This window comes from Orbicella faveolata, unplaced genomic scaffold, assembly GCF_042242905.1.
Source record: "Orbicella faveolata isolate gen_17 unplaced genomic scaffold, um_ofav_v1 contig_1, whole genome shotgun sequence".
Lineage (NCBI taxonomy): Eukaryota > Metazoa > Cnidaria > Anthozoa > Scleractinia > Merulinidae > Orbicella > Orbicella faveolata.
In genome coordinates this window covers 14,969,739-14,997,640 of record NW_028301536.1, presented here as the reverse complement: position 1 = coordinate 14,997,640, position 27,902 = coordinate 14,969,739, and the positions used below count along the sequence as shown (strand labels likewise).

The 27,902-nt window shown below is 37.6% G+C and overlaps 1 protein-coding gene across 1 annotated transcript; it reads left to right on the top strand.

Moving 5' to 3' along the window:
• The first annotated feature begins 528 nt into the window (after positions 1-528).
• Positions 529-26,827, top strand: LOC110061248 (putative aminopeptidase W07G4.4). The gene is made up of 20 exons (XM_020768081.2): positions 529-598; positions 12,243-12,314; positions 14,673-14,808; positions 15,304-15,357; positions 15,457-15,539; positions 16,191-16,299; positions 16,827-16,901; positions 17,485-17,528; positions 18,312-18,414; positions 18,557-18,632; positions 19,141-19,226; positions 20,025-20,089; positions 22,549-22,588; positions 22,767-22,842; positions 23,389-23,507; positions 23,732-23,818; positions 24,589-24,646; positions 25,074-25,123; positions 25,422-25,553; positions 26,004-26,827. The coding sequence occupies exons 2-20, from the start codon at positions 12,289-12,291 to the stop codon at positions 26,136-26,138; spliced, it is 1,554 nt and encodes a 517-aa protein (XP_020623740.2). The 5' UTR covers positions 529-598; positions 12,243-12,288; the 3' UTR covers positions 26,139-26,827.
• Positions 26,828-27,902: the final 1,075 nt, after the last annotated feature.

Here is a 27,902-nt window from a genome sequence, read left to right as displayed (position 1 = left end):
CAATGATTAGGCAGTATTTTGATTCCATGATCATAGCGTCAACATAATTACAGTGACCCATCAAAATCTAAGTCTTGGAAATTGTTGGAAACGGTTTTGAGCCTCCTTAAGCAAGAGCCACTAAAAGAGGGAAGTTATTCTCAAAACGAAGTTAGAAGATGAAGACTTTAATACCGAAGTTTTCGGCCTCTTTGTAGAAACGACTACTCGAATTCTAAGTCTTGTTTCCTGCATAGTTGCGTGATGAGAAACTATTGAAAAACAACGGCCCTTTCTTCCAACTAAACACTGATTATCTCCTTCTACAACCACGGTCACATCTTATCCTTCATAACAGGTCATACAAACATACAGACAGCTCGCCATAACAAAGCTCTTCCTGCTAGTGCAATAAAACCTGCTCGACGTGTCCATGATGATTCTAGTTTAATTGATTGGTCAATTGTGGACAAAGCGCAGGTGATCGCTGAAAGACATGCGTAATTGCGGCGATTGGAAACAGAGTAAGCTGCGCGCATCCCTCGCCATCAGCCCGCAACAGCTTGAAAGGTATTGTCATTGTGTCTTACTTGTTCTGGTGAATAAGTCGAAAGTAAAGGTGAGTTGTTATGTTATAACTGCGTATTAAAAACAACGTCGGTAAAACTGAGTTGTGGGCAATATTGTAGCAAACAATTAAATCTTGCGTTCTAGGGTCATATTACGAGAAACAATGGTTCCGCGTCCTTTCGATGATCCAGCTAGATGGCAATGAAGGCTAAGGTGCATTACCTCCCGACTTACTTAAAAGACCTATATTCCAGATTTATTTTTAAATGCCGCGTGCACATGTAAATCCCCTACTTACAGCAATTTCAACTGGGTTGGAGCAAGATTGCTATCGAACTATTTTATTTGAATGAATAATCTAAGCACTTTATTTTCAGTTCCTCTCAGATCTTTTCTTAGTTACTTTCCAAAATTGATAAGGACAAGTTGAAGACCGCAATAAGCAGGTAGATACACTGCTACGTACAGACTGGTGAAGGCCATGATTCTAACCACGGGTTCTTAACCGACGCGACGATCCTTCGGTGCTGATTAGATATTCATACTGCACACTGACTGCATAATATTTTCACTGCTTTTGAGAATGGACCAAGAGTTTTAAGAGAAATAGAACGAGGGAAGCAGACTTGATAAGAGAAGTGAACCTCGGTAAAATGAAGGGGTTTTGGATGATGGCTTTCAGTTCAACACAAGCTCCATTTTCAGAACGTAAAGGATTTGATAATTTAGTTTTCTTGGAATTTGAAGTTGACTCAAGGGCACAAAGTTATTGACAGTCGAGCGATGTTTTCTCATCCAGTATGCTCGCTATTCTCAGCTTTTATTGACCTTACTCTTTAGAACGGGGGAGGCAGACTTGATAATAAGAGAAGTAAACTCTGTAAAAAGAAGGCTTTTTTGACGCTGGCTTTCAGTTCACTATATGCTCCAACTTCATAACTTAAAAGATTTAATAATTTAGTTTTCTGGGAATTTCAAGTTGACTCAAGGGCACAAAGATGTTGATAGTCGAGTGATATTTCCTTATCCAGTATGCTCGCTACTCTCAGCTTTTATTAACCTTACTCTTTAGAACGGGGAAAGCAGACTTAGAACGGGGGAGGCAGACTTGAGTTGAGTTGTTCCCTTTTTACGTCGAAATGGTAAAGATATGTTAGTTGCAAACATTTGTCTGGGTTGGAAATTCCAAGAACTACACTGCTACAACCTAGCTAGGTCAATCAAAGATCTTAGTTTTAAGCGAAATACAACTTCATCTGTTCCTGTTCTTGTGTACGTCTTGACTCAAAACATTATCGCTCTGAAGCCCATTTTGCTGCAACTAGTTCAACTGAGTCGTGCGGTCATTTGCGAAAACTTACTGTGAAAAGTTCAAAATGAAAGAGAAACAAATAGAGGTGGCTCTTGATGTATTTAATTATCCTGATAGTCTGGCCTCTCTTGAAATCTTATGCATCGTTCGATTCTAATCGTTCTGTGGAAAAGCCTGTAAAAACACCTGCAAAGGAAACGGATGCAGCCAAATTTCCTTGTCTGTTTAGAATTTAACCAGGCTTTATATGAATGACTCACGTGCAGTTTCTGACTGACCTTACAGATTTAAATTAAAGACGTTTTTCAATTACATCCACAACCGATATATTAGTAAGAGCTTTCTACTTTGTATTCGAGCTTCTTGGTCATGCAAGATCATCAGTCTTCATCATGGAAACTCCTGCATGGCTGAAACTGTTTCCTTGGCCATAGAAGCTCTGATGCTGTAATGTCCAAGTGAAATTAGGGGTTCAATCTGTCTGGTGTGTATAGATGAAAAAAACTTGTCCAAGTAAAGAAAGGTATTTTGATGGAGTGTTAAATCAGTGATGTCACTTACAAGTCGGTTTAGGTAACTTATTGGCTCAAAGAATGAAACTGAATCACGAGCGTGTTTCTTGGAAACTTGGTAAGTTAAATAATTCTTTCAATAATGCGATGTAGTAATACTTTCATCGCGGATATTTCTACATTCGTTCATCGTCTAGTTTATCAAAACATTCACTACAAGCTATTATTTACAGTAGATGTGACTTTCAAACGAATTTTGAATTTCTTTTCGTGAAAGTTCACTGATTTATACCAATCACATAGTTTAAACAAAGAACTTGGCCACACTATCTGCAGACTCCAGTTCCATTGTCGTTCATGTTTTGTTCTTAAAAGAACAGACACTTTCACAAAATAGCTTCTTATATCTTTCTTGATGATTTTCTTCCAATTTAACATTTCACAATGGGTACTCATAATAGACCTGATAATACCCTATTGATTGTAAACTCTTGCGACATATTAGAAGATAAATTTGCACTTTTGGGAGACTCTCAAGCCACCGGTTGGTGGTGATTTGCAAATACTCCAAAGTTTGCCACTTAATTTGAAAATACTCCAAATTTGCAAATACTCCAAATAATCTCCAAATTTTCAAATACTCCAAATTTGCCACTTAATTTGCAAATACTCCAAAGTTTGCAAATGCTCCAAATAATCTCCAAATTTGCAAATAGTCCAAATTTGCCACTTAATTTGCAAATACTCCAAAGTTTGCAAATACTCCAAATAATCTCCAAATTTGCAAATACTCCAAATTTGCCACTTAATTTGCAAATACTCCAAAGTTTGCAAATACTCTAAAGGATCCTCCGATATTAATCGCGTGATTAATTCCAGTCTGCGTGGAATCTATGCTCCATTAATAAGCACTTAATGGAAACAGTGAGTCTTGTTTCCCCGAGACCCTCGTGTTTTGTCATATCTCCTAACTCCCAACTTCCAATCTCTCAACCTCCCAATTCAAAAATAGAAAAAATAGCAAAAAAATTGTTTGATGAGCATGACCTGATCACGTGGGAGTCGAAAGTTCAAGTTGTTGTTTCCCTAGGGAGCTAGTGAGTTTTGTTCGAACTAGGGAGTTAGTGAGGTTTGACCCACGACACGTGACACGTTCCCCTCCAATCGAAAAACGTATTTGAGTTGGGACGTATAACAACTTTTTTTCAGTTAAAAAAATGCTTTTTAATTACTTTCTCGTATCATGCTGCTTTCACGTGTTCAGGCAGTACAGCTATTTTACTTTAACTGATCGGTAAGCTCAGGACAGAACGAGGGCGTTGGCTGGCAGACATACGTAGTTGCAACAGTTGGAAATAGAATAAACTGTGCGCACCTTTTGCCATCAACCATTAACAGCTTGCAAATTGTGGCCATTCAGTGTTCACTATTCTGCTGAATAAGTCCAAAGTAAAGGTAAGTTGGTGTAAGATGACGGTACCTATTTGAAAAACGTACAAAGTTTTGGAAAATGCTGCTGAACAACCATGATCAACAGAATCACTCGTTCTTAATCTTATTACAAGAAGCAATGGTTCCACTTCCTTTCGATGATCTAGCTAGATGGCGATGAATGCTAAGGTGCATTTTCTCCCGACTTACTTCAAAGACCTTTATTCCATGTAGCTGATCAACGTGTTGTAAAAGTGTACTAGATTTATTTTCAAATGCCGCGTGCACATGTAAATCTCCCGCTTGCAGCGAACGATTTTAGTTGAATGAACAATCTAAGCACTTTATTTTCAGTTTCTCTCACATATTTTCTTAGTTACTTCCCAATATTGATAAGGACACGTTGAAGACTCCAATATGTAGGAAAATACGCTGCTACAGACCGGTGAAGACCAATTCTGACCACGGGTTCTTTACCGACGCGATCATCCTTTGGTGCTGATTAGAAATTCATACTGCATAATATTTTCACTGCTTTTAAGAATCGAATGGCCCAAGATTTTTGAGGGAAATAGAACAGGGGAAGCAGACTTGATAAGAGAAGTGAACTCCGTAAAAAGAAGGTGTTTTTGATGATGGCTTTCAGTTCAATATAAGCTCCAACTTCAGAACATAAAAGATTTAGTGATAATTTAGTTTTCTGGGAATTAGAAGTTGACTCAGTGGCACAAAGGTATTGACAGTCGAGTGATATTCCCCCATCCAGCGTGCTCACTATTCTCAACTTTTATTAACCTTACTCTTTCACATCAACTAACGGTTTTCAAATGTAAATCAACAAACATTGAATTGCTTTCATCTAAAACAAGCGCAATTTGGCCCGATACGAGTAAAATTAAACATTGCTCAGAACAACCAGCCCTTACGTCTTCCCCTGTTTTGACAATAGTGCAAGAAGTATTTTCATTCGGTTTGGTGGTTCATCAGCCGATAGCTTAAGTTGTTCCCTTTTTACGTGGAAATTGTAAAGATATATTAGTTGCAAACATTTGTCTGGGTTGGAAATTCCAAGAACTACACTGCGACAACCTAGCTAGGTCAATCAAAGATCTTAGTTCTAAGCGAAATGCGTCTTCATCCGTTCCTGTTCTTGTGTATGTCTTGACTCAAAACATAAGTTCAACTTACTTGTGCGCTGGTCATTTGCGAAGGCTCCTGTGACAAGTTCAAAATGAAAGAGAAACAAATAGAGGTGGCTCTTAGTGTATTTAATTCTCCTGATAGTCTGGCCTCTTTCGGAAATCCTATGCGTTGATCGATCCCAATCGCTCTGTGAAAATCAATTTGATACAACTCTGTAAAAACACCTCGAAAGGAAACGTGATGCAGCCAAATTGGCCGATGTTTCCTTGTCTGTCAAGAATTTAACAAGGTCTTATATGAACGACTCACATACAGTTTCTGACAGGACTTACAGATTTAAATAGAAGACGTTTTTCAATTACATCTGCAACCGATATATTAGTGAGAGCTTTCTATTGTGTATTCGAGCTTGTTGGTCATGCAAGACCATCAGTCTTCATCATGAAAACTCCTGCATGGCTGAAACTGTTTTCTTGGCCATCGAAGCTCTGATGCTGTGTTGTCCAAGTGAAATTGGCAGTTCAATTTGTTTGGTGTGTATAGATGAAACGAATTTGTCCAAGGTAAAGAAAGGTATTTCGATGAAGTTTAAGATCAATGATGTCACTTACAAGTCGCTTTAGGTAACTGAACTTATTGGCTCAAAGAATGAAACTGAATCACGAACGTGTTTCTGGGAAATACGATAAGTTGAATACATGATTCTTTCAGTAATGTGATGTACTAATACTTTCAATACGGTTGTTTCTGCTTTCGTTCATTGTCTATTTTATCAAAACATTTACTAGAAGCTATTATTTATAGTATATGTAAATTTCAAACGAATTTTGAAATCAATTTCATGAAAGTTCACTGATGTATACCAATCACATAGTTAAAACCATGAACTTGGCCACAATATCTGCAGACTCCAGTTCCATTGTTTTTTGTTCTTAAAAGAACAGATACTTTCACAAAATAGCTTCCTATATCTTTCTTGATAATATTCTTCCAATTCAACATTTCACAATGCGTTCTGATAATAGACCTGATAATACCCTATTGATTGTAAACTCTTGCGACAAAATAGAAGCTAAATTTGCATTTTTGGGAGACAGTCAAGCCACCGGTTGGTCTCACTTGAAGTTCTAGAACATTCAAGCCACATAATTAGCTTTTCTGAGAAACCATGTTGAAGAGTGCACAAAGCACATCACATTGTTTTAATTTTACCTGTTAAAATCATTTAGATTCTAAGCGAGTTTTGAAAAGAAAACATCTGTCTATGACAGAAGTGGTAACGTTTAGTGAATATTGGTTTCAAAGTCGTGACAAAGTTGTTTCCGATTGGCCATTAAAGACAAAGTTGACAAAGTTGTGGCAAAACCATTGGGTGTAAAAATAAACCCTTTTATTGGTTGATATTAATTGCATGATTAATTCCAGCATGGGATCTATGCCCTCCATTATCCTTTTTTGGTTAAAAAATGCTCTCTAATTACATTCTCGTATCCTGCTGTTTTTACGTGTTCAGGCAGGACATCTATTTTTGTTTAACTGATTGGTAAGTTCAGGACAGAAAGAAGGCGTTAGCTGGCAGACATGCGCAGTTGCAACAATTGGAAACAACAAACTGTGCGCACCTCAATTCGCCATCAGCCAGCAACAGCTTGCAAATTGTGACCATTTAGTGTTAACTATTCTGGTGAATAAGTCGAAAGTAAAGGTAAGGTGGTGTAAGATGACCTGCGTGCCTTTTTGAGGAACGTTCAAAGTTTTGGAAAATGCTGCTGAGCAACCATCATCAATAGAATCAAAGGTTCTTGAATCTTATTGCATGAAGCAATGGTTCTGCGTCTTTTCGATGATCTAGCTAGATCGCATTAAAGACTTAAGTGTACTTCATCCCGACTTATTTAAAAGACTGTTATTCCATATTACTATAATCAAGGTGGTGTAGAAGTGGACGATTTAAACGCTGCACTTGTTGATTTCCTCTTCTTGTCACAATTTCAAGTCAGAGCAAGACGGCCATCGAACTTGTTTTTCGAATGAACAATCTTAGCACTTTATTTGAAGTTTCACTTCATTTCTTGAATACTTTCCGAATCATTTCATGCGATCCACACGCCCCAATAATTGTTCAAGTTGGGAATGGGTTTTGGCAAAAGTAAGGTAACAGTATTGTGGTTCCAACCAATGCTCTCAAGACCATTCCATCCTTCGGTCGTAATTACAAACTTACACTACATATCAGTGATCTGTTGCTTTCTGCTGTTAAACAGGAAAACAGTTTAGACCTAAGCTGAAGGCGATTTTGGGGATGGCTTTTTAAGCTTATAATTAAGAAATTTTATTACGTAGTCTTCCACGATTTTCCCATCAAGTGTGTTCCGTCGCTATTCTTAGAGTAAAGCGAACCAGTTTCATTTGATCTTACACTTTCTACATAAACTAATGGTTGTCGAATGTAAGTGAATAAATATTGAATAATTCAACTGAAATTAGCGGGATTTAGCCCAATGCTAAGTGAGATTAAAAATCACTCAGGAGAGCCCTTTAGTCTTCCCAATGCAAGGAGTATTGACAACCGACCTGACGAATACAGTGCAGTTAAGACGAAAGTGGAAAATGACGTTAACATAAAACGAAAAGATACATAAGACAATCAGTCGATACCTTGAAATATGTTGCCCTGTTACGCCGAAATCTTCATGACATACTGAACTATGAACGTTTGTTTGGAGTCCGCGAAATTTCAAGAGCCGCACTGGCAATAAAACAATATGGCGCAGGCCAAGCTAGGTAAATCTAAGACCTTAGCCGGTTAGCAAAATGCATCTTCATCCGTTCCTGTTCTTGTGCATGTGTTGACTCAAAACTGATTAAACATCTGAAGCCTACTTCGTGGTGCAACTAGTTCATCTGACACGTGTCATTTGCTAAGACTCGCTGTTATCAGTTCAAAATGAAAGAGGAAACAAACTGTATCGTTGGTTGTATTCAATACTCGTAACAGTCTGGCCTCCCTTGAAAATCCTACGCCCTGAGGTAAACTTATTCTTGAAACTGAAAGCTCACCACATAGACTATGAGCCAAGTTAAGAGTTTACGAGTGCGTGCATTTAATCCATTCAGATCAAAACTGAAAGCTGCCAACCTAAGCATTTCTTCGCTCTGTGGTCCACAGCGAGAAGACCTAGCGAATTCAAATTTTAGTACTTTGAGTTTAGACCGGCCTTGCAGGCTTTGAATTAAAGACTTTCTACAGCTACATTTACGACCGATAATATTAATAAGCCCTTACTTGTGCTGCCTTTAGAATGACTGACTGCCTTTTAGGCTTATACCCGAAGCCGCCGAGTTTATTCTTGCTCTTTGCTCAAGAACATTTTCATCGTGGAAACGGCCTGTATGGCCAAAACTGAAACCACAATAATACGGCTAGCATCGGTTTTGCACAACGTTTTCGGTTCTGATCTTGGCATGCAAAACTGAACTGATGTATTTTGAAGTGAAGTTGGCAGTTTTATTTGTTTGGTGTGTATAAAACCTGTTTAAGATAAAGAATTACGGTGCTTCGAAGGAGTTGTAACCAATTATGTCACTTTCAATCATAATCACCAACGCATTTCTGGGAAATCAGATAAGTTGAATTGCTTTCGATCTTTTCTATATCCTACCTGTAGTTTATCAGTTAAAACACTGTCCATATGATATTTCCTAAATGCACACCGCTAAGGAATTTCACTGCAGGTGAGCTTAATATTGCTGTAAGCTTACATGTAAACTTAAGTTAAAAACGTTCATATTTGAAAATAAAGTTTAATGTAGTGTTATTCTTAATTTTCGATAGTTACACTCAGTATTTAACCTTACCAAACGATGCGCCGTTTAGAGTAATGTGACATTTGATGCCAGTAAAGGACACAAAAGTTAAACAATTCCACGAAAAATGCACAACTTGGCAAATCCTGGAAGGGAAATGGAGTAAATGGGCTTAAGTATGCGCTGGTGTCAAGAGTATGCTTTTTCCAGCAGTCTACTTTGGGTATCGGAATCAGGATTTAGTAAACAATCGGGGATCTGCATATAATTAAAAAGAATCGAGTTTCTGATTTTGTGGTAAATATACCACAATTATTACTGAGTAACCTCTGTTATAACCCAAAAATTTCATGTTCCTAGCAACAAACCCTATCGACAAATTCCTAGCTAGAGTACACCGCTAAGGAATTTCACTGCAGGTGAGCTTAATATTGCTGTAAGCTTACATGTAAACTTAAGTTAAAAACGTTCATATTTGGAAATAAAGTTTAATGTAGTGTCCCTCCCTCCCCCGGGGTATCAATGCACTTCACGAATTACTACTAGTATTTACCAGGGTTTGTCCAAGTCTACTTCGAAAATAAGTCTTGACATTAATTTTTCTGCGTGACTGGTTCACATGAGACGCCATGGCTGCTGACAGGAATTACTGTCGACAGTCGTTTCCCGAAAAGTACCGAACGGATTAAATCGAAAAACATCTCTTTTGAAAGGTTTTTTCAAAGCGCAGGGCAGCTAAAGTATTTGTTTCTCGTTTGTTGGAACTTTCGCTCCGAATATCCTGGCGCAAATTTTTACATATTTAATTTCGAAGTGCTGTTTACTTGCCAGAGTTTGTAGGTCCACGGCGAAAAAAACTGCTTTTCAGGGAACTACCGCAACATTTAGATCGAGAGAGATCTCTTTCGAAAGTAATTTCAATGCACCGGACAGGAAAATTATCTTCTCTGTGTTTATACCTAAGTTTACTTCGGAAATAAGTCTTGTCATTTCTCTGCCTGACTAGTTCACATTAGGCGCCATGGCTGCTGAACACGCTATCGCATTCTAACCTGTTCGAGAGTCGTTTTTCGAAAAGTACTGAACGAATTAAGGCGAAAAAGATCTCTTTGGGGGCCTCTTTCAAAGCGCAGGACAGTTAAAAATTTTCTTACTCTTTCCTTGCGAATTGCGCTTCGAAAATCCAGGCGAATTTTTTTTTTTTTGGCATACTTATTAGCCATTAACGTTTAATGTTATTACGTCATTTAAATTGACCAGTTAGGTATCTTTCTTAAAATGGTCTCGCAGTATGACCGCGCCATAAAATTAGATTGAAAAAGATTATCATTGGAAGAAGCCCGGCCCATGCATGGAGGATGTGTTCTCTCAGATCATATTCTCTTGACATTGACTGGTTGAGGACAGAAATTAGGCCTTGGTTGACACACATGCGCAATAACGACAATTGACAATGGAATAAACTGTGCGCATCCTTTGCGCAACAGCTCGAAAATTGGTTTTTGATGTCGAAACCAAGGTGAGTTGATATAAAAAGACTGCGTAGTTCATTTCTATCGAAATTGATCTACTTTGACCTCGGTAAATGCACCGAAATGCATTCAGGTCTTCGGGAACGATAAGCCATGGGCGTTTTTTTCCGCTATGGCAACGACAGGCCATGACCAAAAAAAGGTATTTTGTTTCTGTTTCCTATGACAACGATAGGCCATGGACAATTTTGCTTTCAGTTTAATTTATGATACCTTTTCTTTCAAATTAACTTTTTTGGATTAGTTTTTAAATCTATTTAACAGCAAATTTTGTTTACGTTTGAAATTACTTTCATATTTAAAATCATTTTTTATTTTGTTTCTTGAGCTATTTTCTTTTGATTTAAATTAATGTCTTAATTTATTTACTTTTGATTTTAAATTAGAATATTTTTGTGATAAAAAGCAAAATGACATTAAAAAAGAAGCTAAAAAAAGCAAAAAACAAAAAAGCAAGTAAAACATAAATTTACAGGAAACTTGTTAAGACAATTGGTATTTTTTTGTTATGGCAGTCCCAGGCCACCATAGAGTGGTATTGAGGGGGATAAACGGCTTTTAGGCAGGTTTCCTATAACATTTTCGGATGAAATGAGCCGTATTAATATTTTGTTCATTTGTTTGGGGTCGGACCGTTTCAGATCATTTCACTTCTTATTTCCAATTTATTTAGGCGGAATTTATTTGGAACTTGTTCCTACACTTTTACACTTACACTTTTGATGACCACGGTTTGATTTTTTTCTTTTACCGGTTATACATTGCCAGATTAGCATCTCGACGTTTTGAGCTCTATTATTATTATTATTATTACTTTTTCCGAGATCGCCTGTTTACAAAATTAGAATAAATGCGCGATTCTGATTTGCTTCAAGATATTTCAAATCGATTAATCGTCCTTAATGCTAAACAGCATTCCAATTTGGCCCATTACTGTGTCTTAACGGACCCAAAGCGTTTGTGAATTGGTGAATGAAAAGGAAATCTCTTGCGTATGTAATAAAAACCATTCACAGTGTTGCCATTCGATGACAAACTAGACATAACGGCAGACAGGAAGTTAAACAAAGTTAAAGCGCAAAATTACCATAGCAACGTTTGGCGTGAAATTTCTTGATTCAATAAACCTGTGAAGCCCACGATTGTAAGCGTAATTTGTCATTCACGATATTAAAAGGTGATCAAATGTCAGGTCTTTTACAGATCCTCCGTACTGACCTCCCTTGCATCATTTGTATTTAATCAAATGATATAATTTTACATTAAGTTTGGTCAAAATTCTTATACAGTCGAAATTCTGCACAACGGCCACTTTGGGGACAGATGAAAGTGGCCGTTGTAGAGAGGTGGCCGTTTGGGGGAGATAGGGCTGCAACACGACACCGGTTTATTTTCCTGGGGTCCATCATTTTTACCTTTAAAAACTGTTAGTGTAGCTTGTAAATACGTAACACAATCAAAATATTCAATTAACAGAAACCACACAAAAACCGAGACCAACAGCGCGCGGTATGGATCAGCTGTTCGTGACCTTTTACAATAAAAAATGAGGTTTTGCATACAACGTTCGTCAGTTGTTGATTAACTGGCCGCTGTCGAGAGGTTAGTTTTGGCAGTTGGGACGCCCTTTAGTGGTCGTTGCCGTTGTGGAGAGGTGGCTGTTATAGAGAGGTTAAAATAAGAGTGAATGTATGGACTGTCCGAAAAAGAAAAGTGGCAGTTGTAGAGAGGTGGCCTTTTGTGGAGAGGTGGCTGTTAGTGGAGGTTCGACTGAAATTTCCCTTACCTTAAGGCTTGGGAAATGAGAACGTGCGTGAAATTCACTCGTCACTCGCTCCCCTCCCATTATGTTATCATTGGTGCATTTCGTGACTATTAGATGACGTAGCGATCGTTTCACAGTTCGCGCGTGTTTTTCTCACGTGCTGCGCTTACGCGCGTGCTTTTTCTCAACAGCTCAGACTGTGCATTTGTGCAGAGCGGTTGTGTGTTACCAGGCAAAATGACCGACGAAGAAAAGGATTTGAGGTAAGTTGTGGAATTTTATTTAGTAGATTACGTGGTAGATGCAGTCGGCCACTTTCTAATTTATATCGAATGTCGGCTGAGGGTTGATCGCATTTTGTGCTCTAAGCTAAGGCTGTCCTGTCTGTGCTTGTTGCTCGATGACTTCGATGGGTCTCGATGGCTTCTCGGGAGAATTTTGTCGATGGGAGATCATCTATAAAGTTAACATAATTAAAACTCATGAATCCCAGTGAAAAATTCAATATCTGTAGTCGCTGAGAAAACCCTGACAAATTCAGAATCGCCTCGCCCAGAAATAGGTTATCATGTAGGGTTGTGCACAATAATTAGAGAGGAATAGTCACGTATAAGCTTACATGAATGTAGTTGCGAGCTTACTTTTTGTGTTCAACTCTTTCATTTCCTCTCATTAACTTGAGAAAGTATATCTACTACTATTTCGTAAATTTTATGTGCGTGAGTTTTTAGTTTAGAAATGAAAATGTTTTGGGTGGGGTTGTAAATGTCCAACACCTTTTATAAGCTTCCTTTTCTGGTTTAATTCAGTATTTTTTTTCTTTACTTATGTGATGTGAGCTGAAGTCATAGCTTCAGAGAAAGTTCTCTTATATATTCAGCTACAATTGCTATGATTTTCAAGAAGTATGGGATATTTTTCTCACTCTGTCTGACCTTTCTGCCCAGATATATCATATTAATTGTCACAACCAACTCACGTGATGAAACATACATGGACAAAAATAACAATCCTTACAATGTAAGCTGTTATCCAATATCATTAAATGACAAGACTGTATTAACCGCACATGGCTAAGGTAAATATTTTCATATATCTGACTGCACCCACCCCTGACTGTTTAAGAGGTCGTTTAATAATTATTACCTTCTGGTTTAGTTGCACAGTATTGCAATGCATATCGCAAATTAATCACAGTGTGTCCAGGCTCATCACAGATCACTCACAGTCAGTGGTGCAATACTGTAAAAATTAGTATGAAAGTTAATATGACTTTAAAAAGTATATTTACTTGGTCTTGGTGGTGACTTTCTCAAAGGTATCCGACAGTCAGACACAGCTTGAATTACACAAGTTACATTTTGAATTTGTCAACAATGCATGGCTGGTATACTAGGAATGGTTTCTTCTCTCTCTGCTATAAATCCCTTGGTTGTCAGTACTATGCCAAAGTTCTAATTGAAAGCACATCAGTGATGTTGCAGACTATGGGTAAATTCATTAGGGGCTGGGCTCCACGAAAATTGACCGGCTGTGAGGACGGTTTTGCCCACCTGGATGTACCATCTAGAGGAAAGTTTTTCTTGTAAAGAAGTTTGTTCAAAAATTTTTGCCAGCCTATAAAAACCAATAGACAATAGTCTGTTTAGTGACCTGGCCTATGAATGGCAGTGAGACAGTGCAGGTGACCTTGTTTTGATAAAGACCTCACTGTTTTTGTTAACTAGTTGACATTTAAATGAGAAAAGCAGAGAGGTCTGTATCAAAGCAAGGTCAGCTCCAGCCTCCCTTGCATTCATAGGCCAGGTAACTAAGCACACAACTGTAGAATGGCCTACATGTATTGGCCTTCTGCTGTAAACATTAACGTAACCCCTGCAGACTTGGGCAACAAATTCAGGAATAGATAGTATTAAACCGTTTGCTGCAAAAAAGTCACTGAGGAGTCCATGCCTTTTGGAGTTTATGACACCTTAAGAGTTAATAACTTTTGTTAAAAAATCTCTTTTTCCCAATAACTCAGGGACATTTTAATATTTTATTTTCATTTTTTTTTAAATGTTCCGGTAACCTTAAATAATGAACTTTAATTTCATTGAATTTGGCAAAAGTAGTCCTGTGAACGTTTGGAGTAACCTAGAAAGAAACTAAATTTTGTTATTCTTTCCTTTCATACCACAAGGAAAGTGTTGATTAATTAACTTAAATCTGGCAGAGGTTATAAGTGCACTTTGTTGGGTGTGTTAAAAGTGTAGTACTTTCATGGGTAACCAACTTGGAATACTGTGCAGTAGGCTCTTCATTTTCATTATTTACATTTTCTTTTGTCTTCATTTTCCACAATGACAGTAACTTTTCACTCTCTTCCATCTCTTTTTGTGATGACTTGTTTGACTTCATCTTTGTCCATCCCACTGTCTAAAGAATGGGGAGAAAGTTCTCTTTGTCAATGCAAAAATTTGAATTAAACATTTTAATTAGTGACTGAATTAAAAGAAATGGGTTTTGAATTTCGCTTCAGTCGGCTTGCCATACAGTATATCCTCCAAGTCATATTGCTTGTGTTTAATTTATAAATGATAGTGTTTCTCTGTTCAAGTGTGGTTAATTAATCTTTCCAGACTACCTTGCCACATTATTCCAGTGAAGACTCCATTGCCAGACAAATTTGACTGCTATGTCCTTGTGTGTGAGAATCTGGAGTGGAGTAACCAAGACTGGGATTTTTTGAAGACCCCAATCTTGGAAGCAGCAAAGGTAAATTAAAGCACCCTGTAGAATTAATCTTGCAGTCAAGTATTATCAAGTTATCCAGTGCAACTGGGGTCTGTGAAGTGCATGAATGTAGGATTGAATAGCTGCCCATCCTTTAACTAACATCGTTCCTCTAACGTAGAGTGGGCATGGTCACTTATCCTCTGAACAAAGTGGTATCGGGAGTTGTGTCTCTTCGGTACTCACTTCTTACCACAGTACACGTGCAGTGTTAGAATGAATGAAAATATAAACATGCCTTTAAGTTAACCCTCATTTTTAATAGGAACAGCAAAGGGGCAGAGCCTTGTGTCTGCATCATGGAGGTGTCCTTTTGATATTTAGGGATTTTATAAATTTTGATTTCTGTCAGGGACCAAGTTAACAACCACTAGATACATGCATGTGTCCATATTATGGAGTTGTCTGCGAGTAGAGGTTTGACTGTACACATAATACAAGGTGTATTGATTTCACATTTGTTTGCTTGTTTTACAGGTGGACAAAGCTGTTGGTGTTGACACTTTGTTGTTTGCTGATACGGTTCCAGTGGTATGTACTTAAGTGTGAGCATTTGTTTTGGAAGCACTTTACAGGGTAACTTCTAATGTAAATTATCACTTAGCAGGAAACTTTTGCTTCTTTTCTTAGGTTCATGCACCAACTGGCCCTGTTAACAGAGATTATGATGATGTTAGGAGGTACGGTGAAGCAGCTGGAAAAGGAATCAAAAGGTAATGCAGTACTCTGTCTCTAAAACAGCTAGATGTATTTCCACCTTGTGAACAATGAAAATTTGGAAGACTTAAGAATTTGGATAAGTTTATTATTCCAAATTTTGCTTTGTAAATCTTTCCTAGTCCTAACAAGGTAATATCTTTGTTCATTTCTAGTTTTTTGTTGCCCCTTTTCTTCTGTAAAGTTTATTTTCAAAACAATTCTAAACATTGCAAAAATCACTTAAGAAAACATAACTTGCAGGTGTAGTCACATAACTTATTTAACTAAGCATTATCGTCAGACTTGAGTGTTTTCATTGTGGTTGAGGACAAAAATCTGCATTTGAACATTTTATTCTGAAGGGATGAGAAGTGTCGTTCTGGTCACATACATATATGTATAATTCATGGATGAATTTGAATAATGTATTCACAAACCAACACAATTGTAACAAGAGCATCTTTGACAAAAATGATTATAGCACCCTTCTGTGCAACCTTTTGTAGTGTATTACTAATTAGTTTCCAAGCAGGATAAATCTCTTAAAATTAGAAAATGCAGTGTTAGGAGTCCATTTCAGGCCCTCACTTTGCTGTCTTCCACTCCATCCAGTGTGTGAGGGTCTGTCATTATAATCTTGGATATCTTCCATTATATTTTTGCAGGGCAGTGAAGGCAGGAAGCCAGTCTCCCCTTCTGGTCACCATGGCTGGAGATTCTTTCCCTAATGCATGGTCTGTTTCAGCACTGGGAGCACTTCATGCACTTTATGTGGTGAGTATCATGGTAGATATTTAACATTTGGCACCTATTATACAGCAATGGTTTTTCTGTACTAATGATATTTTTTTCTTAAAATTATAGATTTCCAGACAAAAATTAACCATGCAAACATAAAGACCAACAAAATGTTGTAACAGCCTCTCAAGAGAGGATATTGGCATTTAAGTTGATTTGATTTTGTACTACAGTACAAAACTACTGCAGTTTTCTTGACCCCTGAAAGGTTTCATCCAGAAAGGTTTCTGAAAAGAAACAGAGCAATGAAGGTTGAAATTTCTGCCAAGGCAAATCAGACTGTTTTACCCATAGCCAGGTTGGTCTTGAGTGATCACCAGATAAGCAATCAAAACAGTCTGTTAAATAAAATAATAGCTAATTAAGTTATACATTTAGAGGCAGTATTTCTATAAGTACATTTTGTAATTACAGAAGGTAGGTTTTCAATCTATTACTAAACGTGGAACCATCATTTACTATCATTGCTATCATTGTTTAACAGTTTTGGGTTTCTCATTTAGCCACTTGAATTGCGAGAAGCATTTCCAGAAAAGAAGCAGAAAGTGAAGAAGCTTGGAGTGGCCCTGCTTGATGAAGTAAGTGGAGTTCATAGTAATGTAAATAAATTATTGTGGGATTGAAATTCAAGGAAAAACTCCAAAGCTACATTGTGGAGTTCCAGAAAGTATCCATACATTCCCCACAGAAGGGATTGGAATTTCCTGGTGGGGGATCTGTAAGACCAAAGAAATTTAATAAATTTACAAAGCTTAATTGGAATTTCCAGAGGGGTAGAGAGGTATGGATATTTTCTGGAACTACACATTTTAGGTTGAAAGCTAAAAGGTTATAAGGATAGTTACGTTGGTGAAGATACAGTACAGCAGTTCCTTTAAAGTCAAACTGGGAGCTTGAACTGGTTCTTCTGATAAGGAGGCAACCTAAAATTGAGAAATTAAAAATGGGTTCAATTCCTTGTTTCAAATACCCAAACCTTACATCCATTCAATATTAGTTATTAATAAATAATTATTATTTGAATTGGATAACAAAGGGCTATACAAACCAGGACATTATATCCATGCACTAAATGATTAGACCTTCCATACATATGGTGACTGGTGCTGTCAACTGATTTGATAATTGTAGTTACAATTATTTTGCCATTTCCATCTGCAGCGTAAATGTGACCTGAAATATGTTAAAGCCATAGATTCTGGAAGGTGAGCTTAATTGAGAGAACAGAGCATTAAGTCTTCATAAATGACAGTTAAATATTCAGCTGAAGCCAACGTACCATCCCATGGGTGGCGAATAGTAAATGCAAGACTTTGCGAGACAAGCGTTTTTCTTTGTGAGCACGAGACATTTTGACTTTTTAGATTACGAGACCGAGACTTCAAAGCGTGTTGAGTGCAAGTTGCGAGATGTTCAGACTCTTAACATTCGAACCCCAGATTTAGTTGAGAGCTACAATGAGCTTGTACAACCTTAAGCCAGCTTCTTGGAACTGACTGGAACTGGAAATTCGATTATAACACACTACATTATGATATCCCAGAGAAAAAATAGCTGTTTTTCTGGCGCCAAAATGGACATTGCGGTAGGTTAGGATTAACTTTTTCTCAGGAAATTTGTAAGTTGCTTCATGGACATTACATATAAAGTGAAGCCAGAAGAAATCATTTATAAAAACAGATAAAGGAACGAATTGGGACTTCGAGACCCTTAGCCTTGCGAAAAATCGAGACTCCAAGACAGCTTCGCAGAAAAATCGAGACTCCGAGATGCACATAACGGCTAAAAAACGAGACTGCGAGACCCGTGAAATTCGACAAAATTTTGCGAGACCCAGAGTTTTTGAAGGACCATTGGCCACCCCTCATCCCCTTCCCACTTTAAAATTGGTATCTGAATGCAATAATGCATGCATGTTTTTCCAGCTGTCAAGGATAACGTACTAGTGACATGTTCCTTTCACATGGTGATCTGATGTTTGTTATTAGGTATGTGTGTCTAGATATTGGTGGATCTGACCCAGAGAGGATGGCAGCCCCTCGCGTCGAGGAGTACATTCAGGAATTATTTGGTGGCTCAACTGCTGTCAGTGTAAGCATCAGTTATGGTGTGGTTCACTTGCATTATTTAAACTTTCTCATTCAATTTTAGTTATCTCTTCAAGTCTTGAGCATCTGTAAGTTCCCCACTTCTGAAATAGTGTTTGACTGTTGTTTTTTATTATTTTAAATAGGTGACAGTTGTTAAAGATGCCACCGAGTTTAAAGCAAAGTATCCACTGTATGAAGCTGTCAATAGATGTGCCAGAGGTTAGTATTGCTCATCAGGGAAAAACAGAATAAAATTGAGTTTTGAACCACTAATTAAAGAGTAGGCATTTGGAGAACAAGATGGGGGAGTTGCAAAGTTCTGACCATTCTTTGCCACCCCTCCCCACCACTACTCCACCCCCTCCTCCCACTGTACACAAACAGAAGAAGAAGAGTTAGAAATTTCACCACATTACAGCTGTAAATGTTTCAGTTATGAACAAAAGGAAGGACAGTGACTGTCACTGTTTTAGGACTAAAAACTAATGATCACACATACACAACTGGAAGTCTCAAATGACTGTCCTTTCCACAGGCATTTGATACTTAAAAGACTTAAGTTTAATAATACTTAAAATGTAGAGGAGTGATGGGCGATCATTTTTTTAAAGGAAATTCAGTGAGAATTCTTGAGCATCATCAAATGTCGCCTCATGGAAAACTCAAGGTCTTGAGTTACATGTGGTTGTTGATTAGGTGCACTGCCCCTTCTTGTTTATCATTCTAGTTGTTGATAGACATACTGGCAGAATCATCAATCTGGAATATGTTGGAGAGGGAGAGATCGAAAAAACTCTCCTTTTAGTTGGAAAGGTAAGTGAAAATAAGTAACATCTATTAAGCTTTGTGATCACAACTGAATTGTACATCCCTATGATGCCACGTGTGTAGAAATTTCAAAATTTCAAAAGTAATCTGCCTCTCCTGAAAGCAAGTTGATCAAATCTCTGATGCAAAATTCCTTCTGATGACAAGTTTGCCTCACAATATCTTCCCCCACCCCCCTCTCCCCACAATAGAAAGCCAGGGGCTTATTTTTTATTTAGACTTAAATCCATTGACGCCCATGCTGGCCGTAACCGGCCGTGACGGACATTGCCCTTTGTTCCACTTCGGATCTGTGTCATCAGCTTTGACCAAAATTGGCTTTGTCCATACTTGAGGAGGAAAAGATCTTTCAAATAATGCCCAGATCAGAGTGATCGGGTCAAAAATGTCCAAAAAATGTGTTTTTTGTTAAACGTCTCTCGGAGTCAATGGGTTGAAGAAAGATATATATTAAGGTTCAATTATTATTAGCCCCCTATTATGGAACTTGTTTTGTATTGTGATGTTTCATATTGTGATATTTCATTTCCTTTTTTTATTTTTCATGTTTTGTGATGTGCCATGTTTATTCAATGACTCTGGGACTTATTTTGTAGCTTGATTTCTTATAATCAGCCACCCTTCTATCGACTGACTACTTGTAGGTTTCTTGTGTTAAAAATTGAAATTTACTATTAGGTGATTTGTTCTTCGTTTTTGTCACTTTCTCTGTGGTGTATCTGGGATGAAGGAAAATGAATAGTTTTAATAAAGAATATTGAATCTTTCATTCCTTTATTGCAGGGTGTTACATATGACACTGGTGGTGCTGATGTTAAAGCGGGCGGAGTAATGGCTGGAATGAGCAGGTAAGAATTCTGATTTGTGTTTTGCACAGGGTTTACATTATAATGTCAGTCTGAGGCAGTTTGATAGTGTGTTACTGATGTACAATAAGACCCTCGCACCTGAAACATAATTTCTGAAAAATTATCTATATGAGAACCTTGGGTTGACTGAATATCAGTTATCAGTAACAGTCTTTCTCTGGGCTACTCTCGCATGACCAATCACTCTTCGCTAGTCTTATAGGCAGTGGGTCACGGTGTGCAACAGCTAAAAATCCTTTTGCATGCATTGCATACCTTTAACACTACTACCTTGTACCATTGGCCTGTGATGTGTACAAAGAACTGCTGCTACATAGGTCTCTTGTGCATTGCATACCGATAACACTATTACCTTGTACCATAGGTCTGCAACACATACATAGGACTACACAAGGCTGTTGCCTAAGGAAATTTTTAAGGAGCCCAAGCCAGTTTTTTAGGAGCCCAGAATAAATTTGCCATGGTCAATCCAGGGGGTCGGGTAGATTGGGGAAGACAGGGGGGGGGGGCGTGGAGTGAATTTGGAAATTTAGGGGAGGGGTCCGGAGGCAGAGATTTTCCATGAGACACTAATATGGTCTATTAGTATAAATCTACTAGCGTTCTATCGCGAATGGCATTCTCTGATTGGCTACGCTACTCACATTCTATTCTGTGATAAATAGTGAGTAGCATAGCAGTGTATGCAGGGGGCTGCTTCTTTGTGTTTTCGAAGTGTCTGTGAAGAGGATTTAGATGAAAGTTTTGAACGACTAGTAGATTTATACTAAAACAATTAGATTAGTTGCTCTCAATTTCTATGTGTGATAGTTGACTCGGGCTGCACCCTCGTCAACTATCACACAATAGAAATCGAGAGAGCGAATAACCTAATTGCTTAATATCAATCAAATTCTTGAAATAAAGTGTTCAGCAAAGTGATGAGGTCATGACTGAGAAAGAACACTATTTGTGGTCAAACAAATTCAATAATTGGCGTATGCATGCAAGTGCTGCGGCTTTTTTACAAAAATTTGTATTGCTGCTTTTGTTTTTAATTTAGCAATTCTCTTTTAACAAAACAAAGTACATTTTACTAATCATGAAATGGAAGTTGCAAATGAAAACAAATAAAAATGGAAGAGGCATTTGGGGCATTTGAATTTGGCCTCACTGAAATGTGCTTTCCTTCCCCGGGCTTCAGTTGTTTTTTTAGGCAGCATTACTGCATTGTATTGGCAGTGTCTTAGGAGACAATATATTCTCGTATATTGGGCGGAGTCGTGACAATTCCTTTGATAATTTAAAATATAAAACCCTAGTATGCAAAAAGAATTGCAATGATGTTTTCTTTTTGCTGGTTAGCTACTTGAACATTTTGACTGTTAAGTCATAAATATCCTTTCAGAAACTACAGAAATTCATTCAGTACAGCTAGGTGAAGTTTTCCAAAGTATTGGACAGAAAGCCCAAGAATTTAGAGACATTTATCTTTATTCAATTGTAAATATAATGTCAGCAGCATGATCACTCCATTTCCAAAAATATTTGTTATCAAAGTAGTTATTTTGCAACTAGAATCAGTAGGGCATCAACAGAGACACAATCCGTTGGCATACATGACATACATTTATTCAATACTGAGCTTGGAATGCATTATAGGGCGATTTTCAAATATGGCTGTTTTCGGCTGTCTTGTGAGCGGAGAGAGACTTTGTTGCCGTGTTTTGGCCTATATTTCTCGTGTTAAAAGCAAAACAGGCTCAGAGAAGATGTTGTTTTCCGTTTAATTTATTGTGTGAATGATGTTTTGACTGATTTCATGAGAACATTGAAGTCATCAGGCAGATTAGATGGGAATGAAAACTCCATGTTTAGGTGCCCACTCGGGCTCCTTGGACAAAACCTAAGTCGCCCACACTCATAACTTAGGCGCCTCAGGCAACTGGGCACCCGTTAGGCAGCAGCCTTGACTACAGCTACACAGTCCTCAGCACACATTGTGTACTTTTATGTTATTGACCTGCTACATAGCCCTCTGTATGCATGGCGTACCTATAACACTATCACCCTGTACCATAGGCCTGCAATGTGTGCAAAGGACCGCAGCTACATAGCCCTCTGCACGCATTCCGTACCTATAATGCTAGGATATTGAAGCGTGTAGCTCCATGTAATAATAATAATAATAATAATAATAATAATAATAATAATAATAATAATAATAATAAACTTTATTACCGTGTCTAAAATGTTTAGCTGAGGGGAAGCGTTCCCTCTACTAATTGTGGACGCCTACCTAAAAAAATTACAACTATTACAATAATAAGAAAAATTTATGTGATAAAAAAGCTATATACATGATTATTATTAAAATTCACAAAGGTGGCAATGTAACAATACCTTAGTGATTTTTAGGTCAATTTTAATTCAAATTGTTTTGTTAAATTTATTTTAAGGGACAAGTGTGGTGCAGCAGCTGTGGCAGGGTTCTTTCAGGTACATTTGTTACTGTTGTTGTTATGGCTGGGCTAGCTTATGCGTCCCATGGTACGACAAGGACTGATGATTAGCAGGTTCACCTTGTCCTAACTCCTATCATGGTTTGGAAAAGATCCAGCACAGCAGTGATCAATCCATGCAAAATGATTCATGGTTGTATATATTTTTTGTTTAGACTCTGGCCATGCTGAAGCCAAAAGGAATAAAAGTGCTGGGTACAATGGCCATGGTGCGCAACAGTATAGGAGGAGGTAATATAGAGAATCTTATTATAGATTAAGAGAAGGTTTTTTTCTTCTTGACATTGTGAAAAGGTAAAGGCAAAAACGTTATACACTTAATCACTGGTCCCTTGGGAAACAGTTAAGTTTATTTTTTCCAAACTATTTCTCTCAGGGCAAGTGATTAAGTGTTGTTTCATTGCTGGAGTTGAGAGCAAAGTTTAAGTCAGGTAGAAGTCAAAGTAACCTATGGTTAATAGGAAAGTGGGCAACAATTGCTTAGTAAAAATATTTTACTTAAAAATATTGTTGGCCTACCTGGCCAACATTTAGATTTAGCCATTGACACATGACCATACATCAAGCAATGGGGGTGTGCATTGGATTGGACTTAACTCCAGCTATATAACAATGAATTCTTTTTGATAAAAATACTGGATGTTTCCGACCAGAGAGTGATCAGCTTATTTTATTGGTACGCAGTTTCGGTTTGTCATGTGACATGTCATAGATTGATAATAACAATGATGAAATATATGTAAGTTATTAAGTGAATTTTGTGTCTAATTCTCATAGAGGGTTACGTTGCTGATGAAATAATTACATCTGCTGCTGGTACCAGGGTGAGAGTCGGAAACACTGATGCTGAAGGCCGTATGGCCATGGCTGATTCTCTTCATTACATGAAACTGAAGGTAAATGACAGACAATGGCCTTGGTTTATTTGTACAGGGCAAGATTTAGTCTGCAAGCAGACTCAGGTTGGATCCTTGCACCATATTGCACAGAATCCTTGCTGTATTAGGAAAACAACTAGGGTTTAGCTTTAGTTTCCAAATCACTTTTTAACTGATTTATCAAACTGAGATTCAGTGAGTATTTATATCAAGTTCTCATATTTGTATTTTTTGTTTCAAAGGCTCTTGAAGAGAAGGTTCCTACTCAGATTGTAACCATTGCCACTCTTACTGGCCATGCTGTCATTGCTATGGGCCCTGCCTACTCGGTGTGTACCATTTTCCTTGTCATAGTGTCTCTTCCAGAAACTTTGTTGTAGCACTGACCAAGACAACAAATAACAGTTAGCTGGAGGTTTGTAGAATTACCTGACAAAGAAACAAGCACCTGTGGTGACATTATTAACTGCAAATTTCAGCAAGTTGGAAAAAAAAAAGACTACGAGACTGACGTTGAATTCAGCCAAGGCATAGTGTTTGATTTAGAGCCAGGTCTCAAATGACTTCAAAGCCTCAAGGCATCCGCGACCGCAAGACATGCAGTGGATGGACAGTTGTTCCTCCATGTGACCAAAAGTCAAAATGGCATAAGATCAGGGTCATGTGATTACCTGTTGCATACTAATTAGAATGAAAATAAAAAATCTTCCTTGGAATGAAAACAAAATTGGAACAAACATAAAAAATATAGAACGCATGTAAAATAAAGAGAGCAATTAAAAAATACATGGGCTAAACACTTATATATAAATTACTAGGAAGATATATAAAAAATATAGAAGCAAAATAAAATATACAGAAAGTTAGAAATAAAAAGAATAGGGCACAGAAATGTAATTGATGTATTACATATTTAAGTTGCTTGAAAATTCACTGGAAAGGTGCGCCATACTGCCAAACTACTTCTAACAAATGGTAACTGCTCAAACATTGAAAAGATGGGTACAACTATTTTTATTAGTACTAGACTATCTAACAACTTGAGAAGATACAGTGAGTGTATGACTGTTTACCATATCAAATATATTTCATTTGATAGATTGTCCTTGACAATGGACCAGCAGCTCGCACGAAGTTTGCTCAAAATGTCCAAAAAGGTAGCTGTCGTACATTTTTAACTTCAACGTAATAACAAACTGTGTAGAATCGTTATTATTATGTTCACAATAAAGGAAGTTTTTTTTTTCGAGGGCAGATATTAGTAAAACAACATGTTAGATCAGTCAGAAAAAAATCACGATTTCTACTAGAAGAGTATGAAGCATCGACTGTCATCTTGTCAGAGATCTTCCTTTTTAGGACGTCTTACATTCGTTTTATACACCCCTGCATGCAATGTTGTGGGACTCTTCAAGTGTGTATTAAGACAACACTGAAGACCATTCATGATGACAAAGGGATATTTTGCAGAACTGTCCCTTATCAAAAGAGTGAACAATTTACATGCAGTGGGATGTCTTTCCCTGTGCACCTGATAAATTTATTGTTCTTGTAATTCATATCTTGTACATTGTACTCTGTTAGCTGGGCACGACATGGGTGATCCGTTTGAAATTTCAACAATTCGGAGAGAGGTGAGTATGTTGGTGCTTTTAATGCATTTAGAAATAAGAATGTACTTCAATTTTTATGATGAAAAGTAAGGACTGTAGTGGAATATTCTGCCATTAGTTGGAAGGTTACGATTTTCAAGAAATGGACAATTTAGAAAGGTGCGGTAGCCCAAACGAACTTGAAATTGCATTTTTATCTAATAGACATTTTTGTATCACTAGAAAGGACTTGGAAAATATTTTTCACTAATCTGTTCTTCAGTTTTCACTAACCTGTACCTTCTCTCAAATCGATTTATCTTTATATTTCTTTATTAAGGACTATGAGTTTGCAAAGGCCAAATCAGAGTATGCAGATGTATTGCAGTGTAACAACTCTCCCTCCAGCCGCACCCCGAGAGGACATCAGTTCCCTGCAGCGTTCCTCATCCGAGCATCAGGATTGGATAAGGTTATTAGAGATACATATTTTTATTGCATGGCAAGGTAGTCTTGAGGTAAATCCAAGTGTTTTGAGCGATTCCTCCTCGGTCGGGATTTTTCCATACGTATCGTTTCTATTTTTGCCTCACTCATCGCTCACTTTGCCGAAATGCCATCGAGAAGGAAAGCAAACTGGAATTTAAGCGAAACCAGTAAAAGCCTTATTCGGACATGTCAGAGATGTGGTTTTTGTTGATTCTTGATCCTTGGACCATTATATTTTCAACTAGAAGAAAGGTTAGTTCAGAAACCCTGCTTCCAAAGTTTATTTCGAGTGGTTGTGCTAAACAGGAGACAGACTCTCGGATTGAAGACTGCTGTGCAGTTTGAAAATAAAATCGAATTTTTTATTGTTTAGGATAGACTTGTTATTTCGCGAGAGAGCTGCCAATATTGACGAATTGTTTTGTCCTTCTAGCATGGTATTGACTCAGACAAGCCACTTTGCTACTCACACTTTGACATTGCTGGATCAAGTGGCGATTTCCCACAAGTACCAACTGGTGCCCCTGTGGTTGCCATGGCGGAACACTTCTTGAAAGACCACTGCTAAATGGATCATAAGCTCACAACACAATCTTACCTTGTTAGAGTTAAAACACTGAGATAATGTCAAGCTTTTTATAGCTGATAGCTTTTGTTTTTGCTTTGCTGAAATTCTGATTATTTGTAGGTAAGGACAGCCGGGGGACAATAGAGCTAGAGGCTAAAGGAGTCGCCTTAGCATTTGTTATGATCCAAAACTGAGGCTTAGAGCACCATTTTTCTAACAATTGTACGTGAACTGTTTAAGACTGGCCTGTGAAACGAACTGTCTGGTCTACGTTAAACCTACAACTCACTTATGACTTTCCTGACAAAGTCTTGCTCATATAAAAGTAACCCAATTAGTTGTAACATCTTTCAAGTCACGTAAGACAGTCGCGATGAAAAGTCGCACCGTCGAAATCCACTCTTAGACATCACCAAATGATAAATGTTGGTGGAGCGTCGAATGATAACTGCACAAAAGCAAAGGCAAATTAAAGATTTGAGCGATGACAACTTAATTTTTTTTTCATGGAGTGATAGGGTAAGTGGGGACAAAGAACTCACAAAATCATATTTGCAGATGCAAAATAAAAAAAGCGCGACAGAATTTGATACTAATAAATGGCTAGGCTTATCAGAAGTATTTCTAGATAGTTAATGAAAAGATTGGTGCTACTGTAGGAAATTCAATAAAGGATATTCTTAGTCTTATGTATAGAATTCAATCATTGGGTATGTATTTTTACCGTCATCCTTGTAGTGTGACCCAGTTGTTCAAAAGATAATAGTCAGGAAGCACTGTCACGCAGGGCGCTCACTTTTCATTTTGCTAAACATTTTGAGTAGAAGCAGGCAACATGGCTTAAAATCTTCGTCTTGCCATCCTGATTAAGAATTCTGCAGTTGCCCACTCCAAATGTTATGATATATGTCATTAAGCGGGTTTTTTGTCTAGGCCCTCGGTCCTGCGGCATGAAAACGAGGCTGAACTGTAACATTTATATAACCCCAGTAAAAAAGTGTACAATACGATGGGGAAATAGCTGAATCTTTGCTTCTTGACGTTGAGAGCTTGATAGACAGTAGGGTAGGAGATAAAATGCGTCACGTGATCAGTTATGAAGAGTCGCGTGACTTTCCAATAAAATCGATTTTAAAGCATCAAAGACGCTCTTTTCACACTTTCCTTTAATATAGTTTTCAACTTAGTGACGTTTCTCATTTCGATTTACACATCCAACAATAAAAACACAAAAATGCAATAGGTGATCAGCTATGATGGGTCACGTGACTAGATAACAACCGTTGAATAGATACTGAAGTAGCCTTAGCTGTGTGAGTAGTGATTGATTAATTGTTTCAGTAAGCTTTTCAGGAATTATTCTCTATAAGAAATTAAAAATATATATGTTTCATGGGGCAAATATGTGCTTCAAAAGTTTTATTTAGAGCAATGTATTTTGAAAATTAATATAAAAATTGCTGGTTTTCAGCGTCACGCAATTCAAAATAAATCAAAATCAAAATCAAAACCGCTCAATAGATGAAGTCCAGAATCTGGGAAATGAAAGAAAGTAAATATGCAAAGAATCTCGCCAAAATTCTGGTCACAGCAATTTTTCTTATGCGAGATATGCGGATAAATTTTTTACCCAAATTTATAGAGATTTGTATGGAGACGCCATGCTGGTGCCCTTCCGTATGGGCACCAACATGGCGGCCGGAAACCAACAGAAACATCTGTCACTGAGTTTTGCTACAAAAGCGTGAATTTATCCCTCGAGGA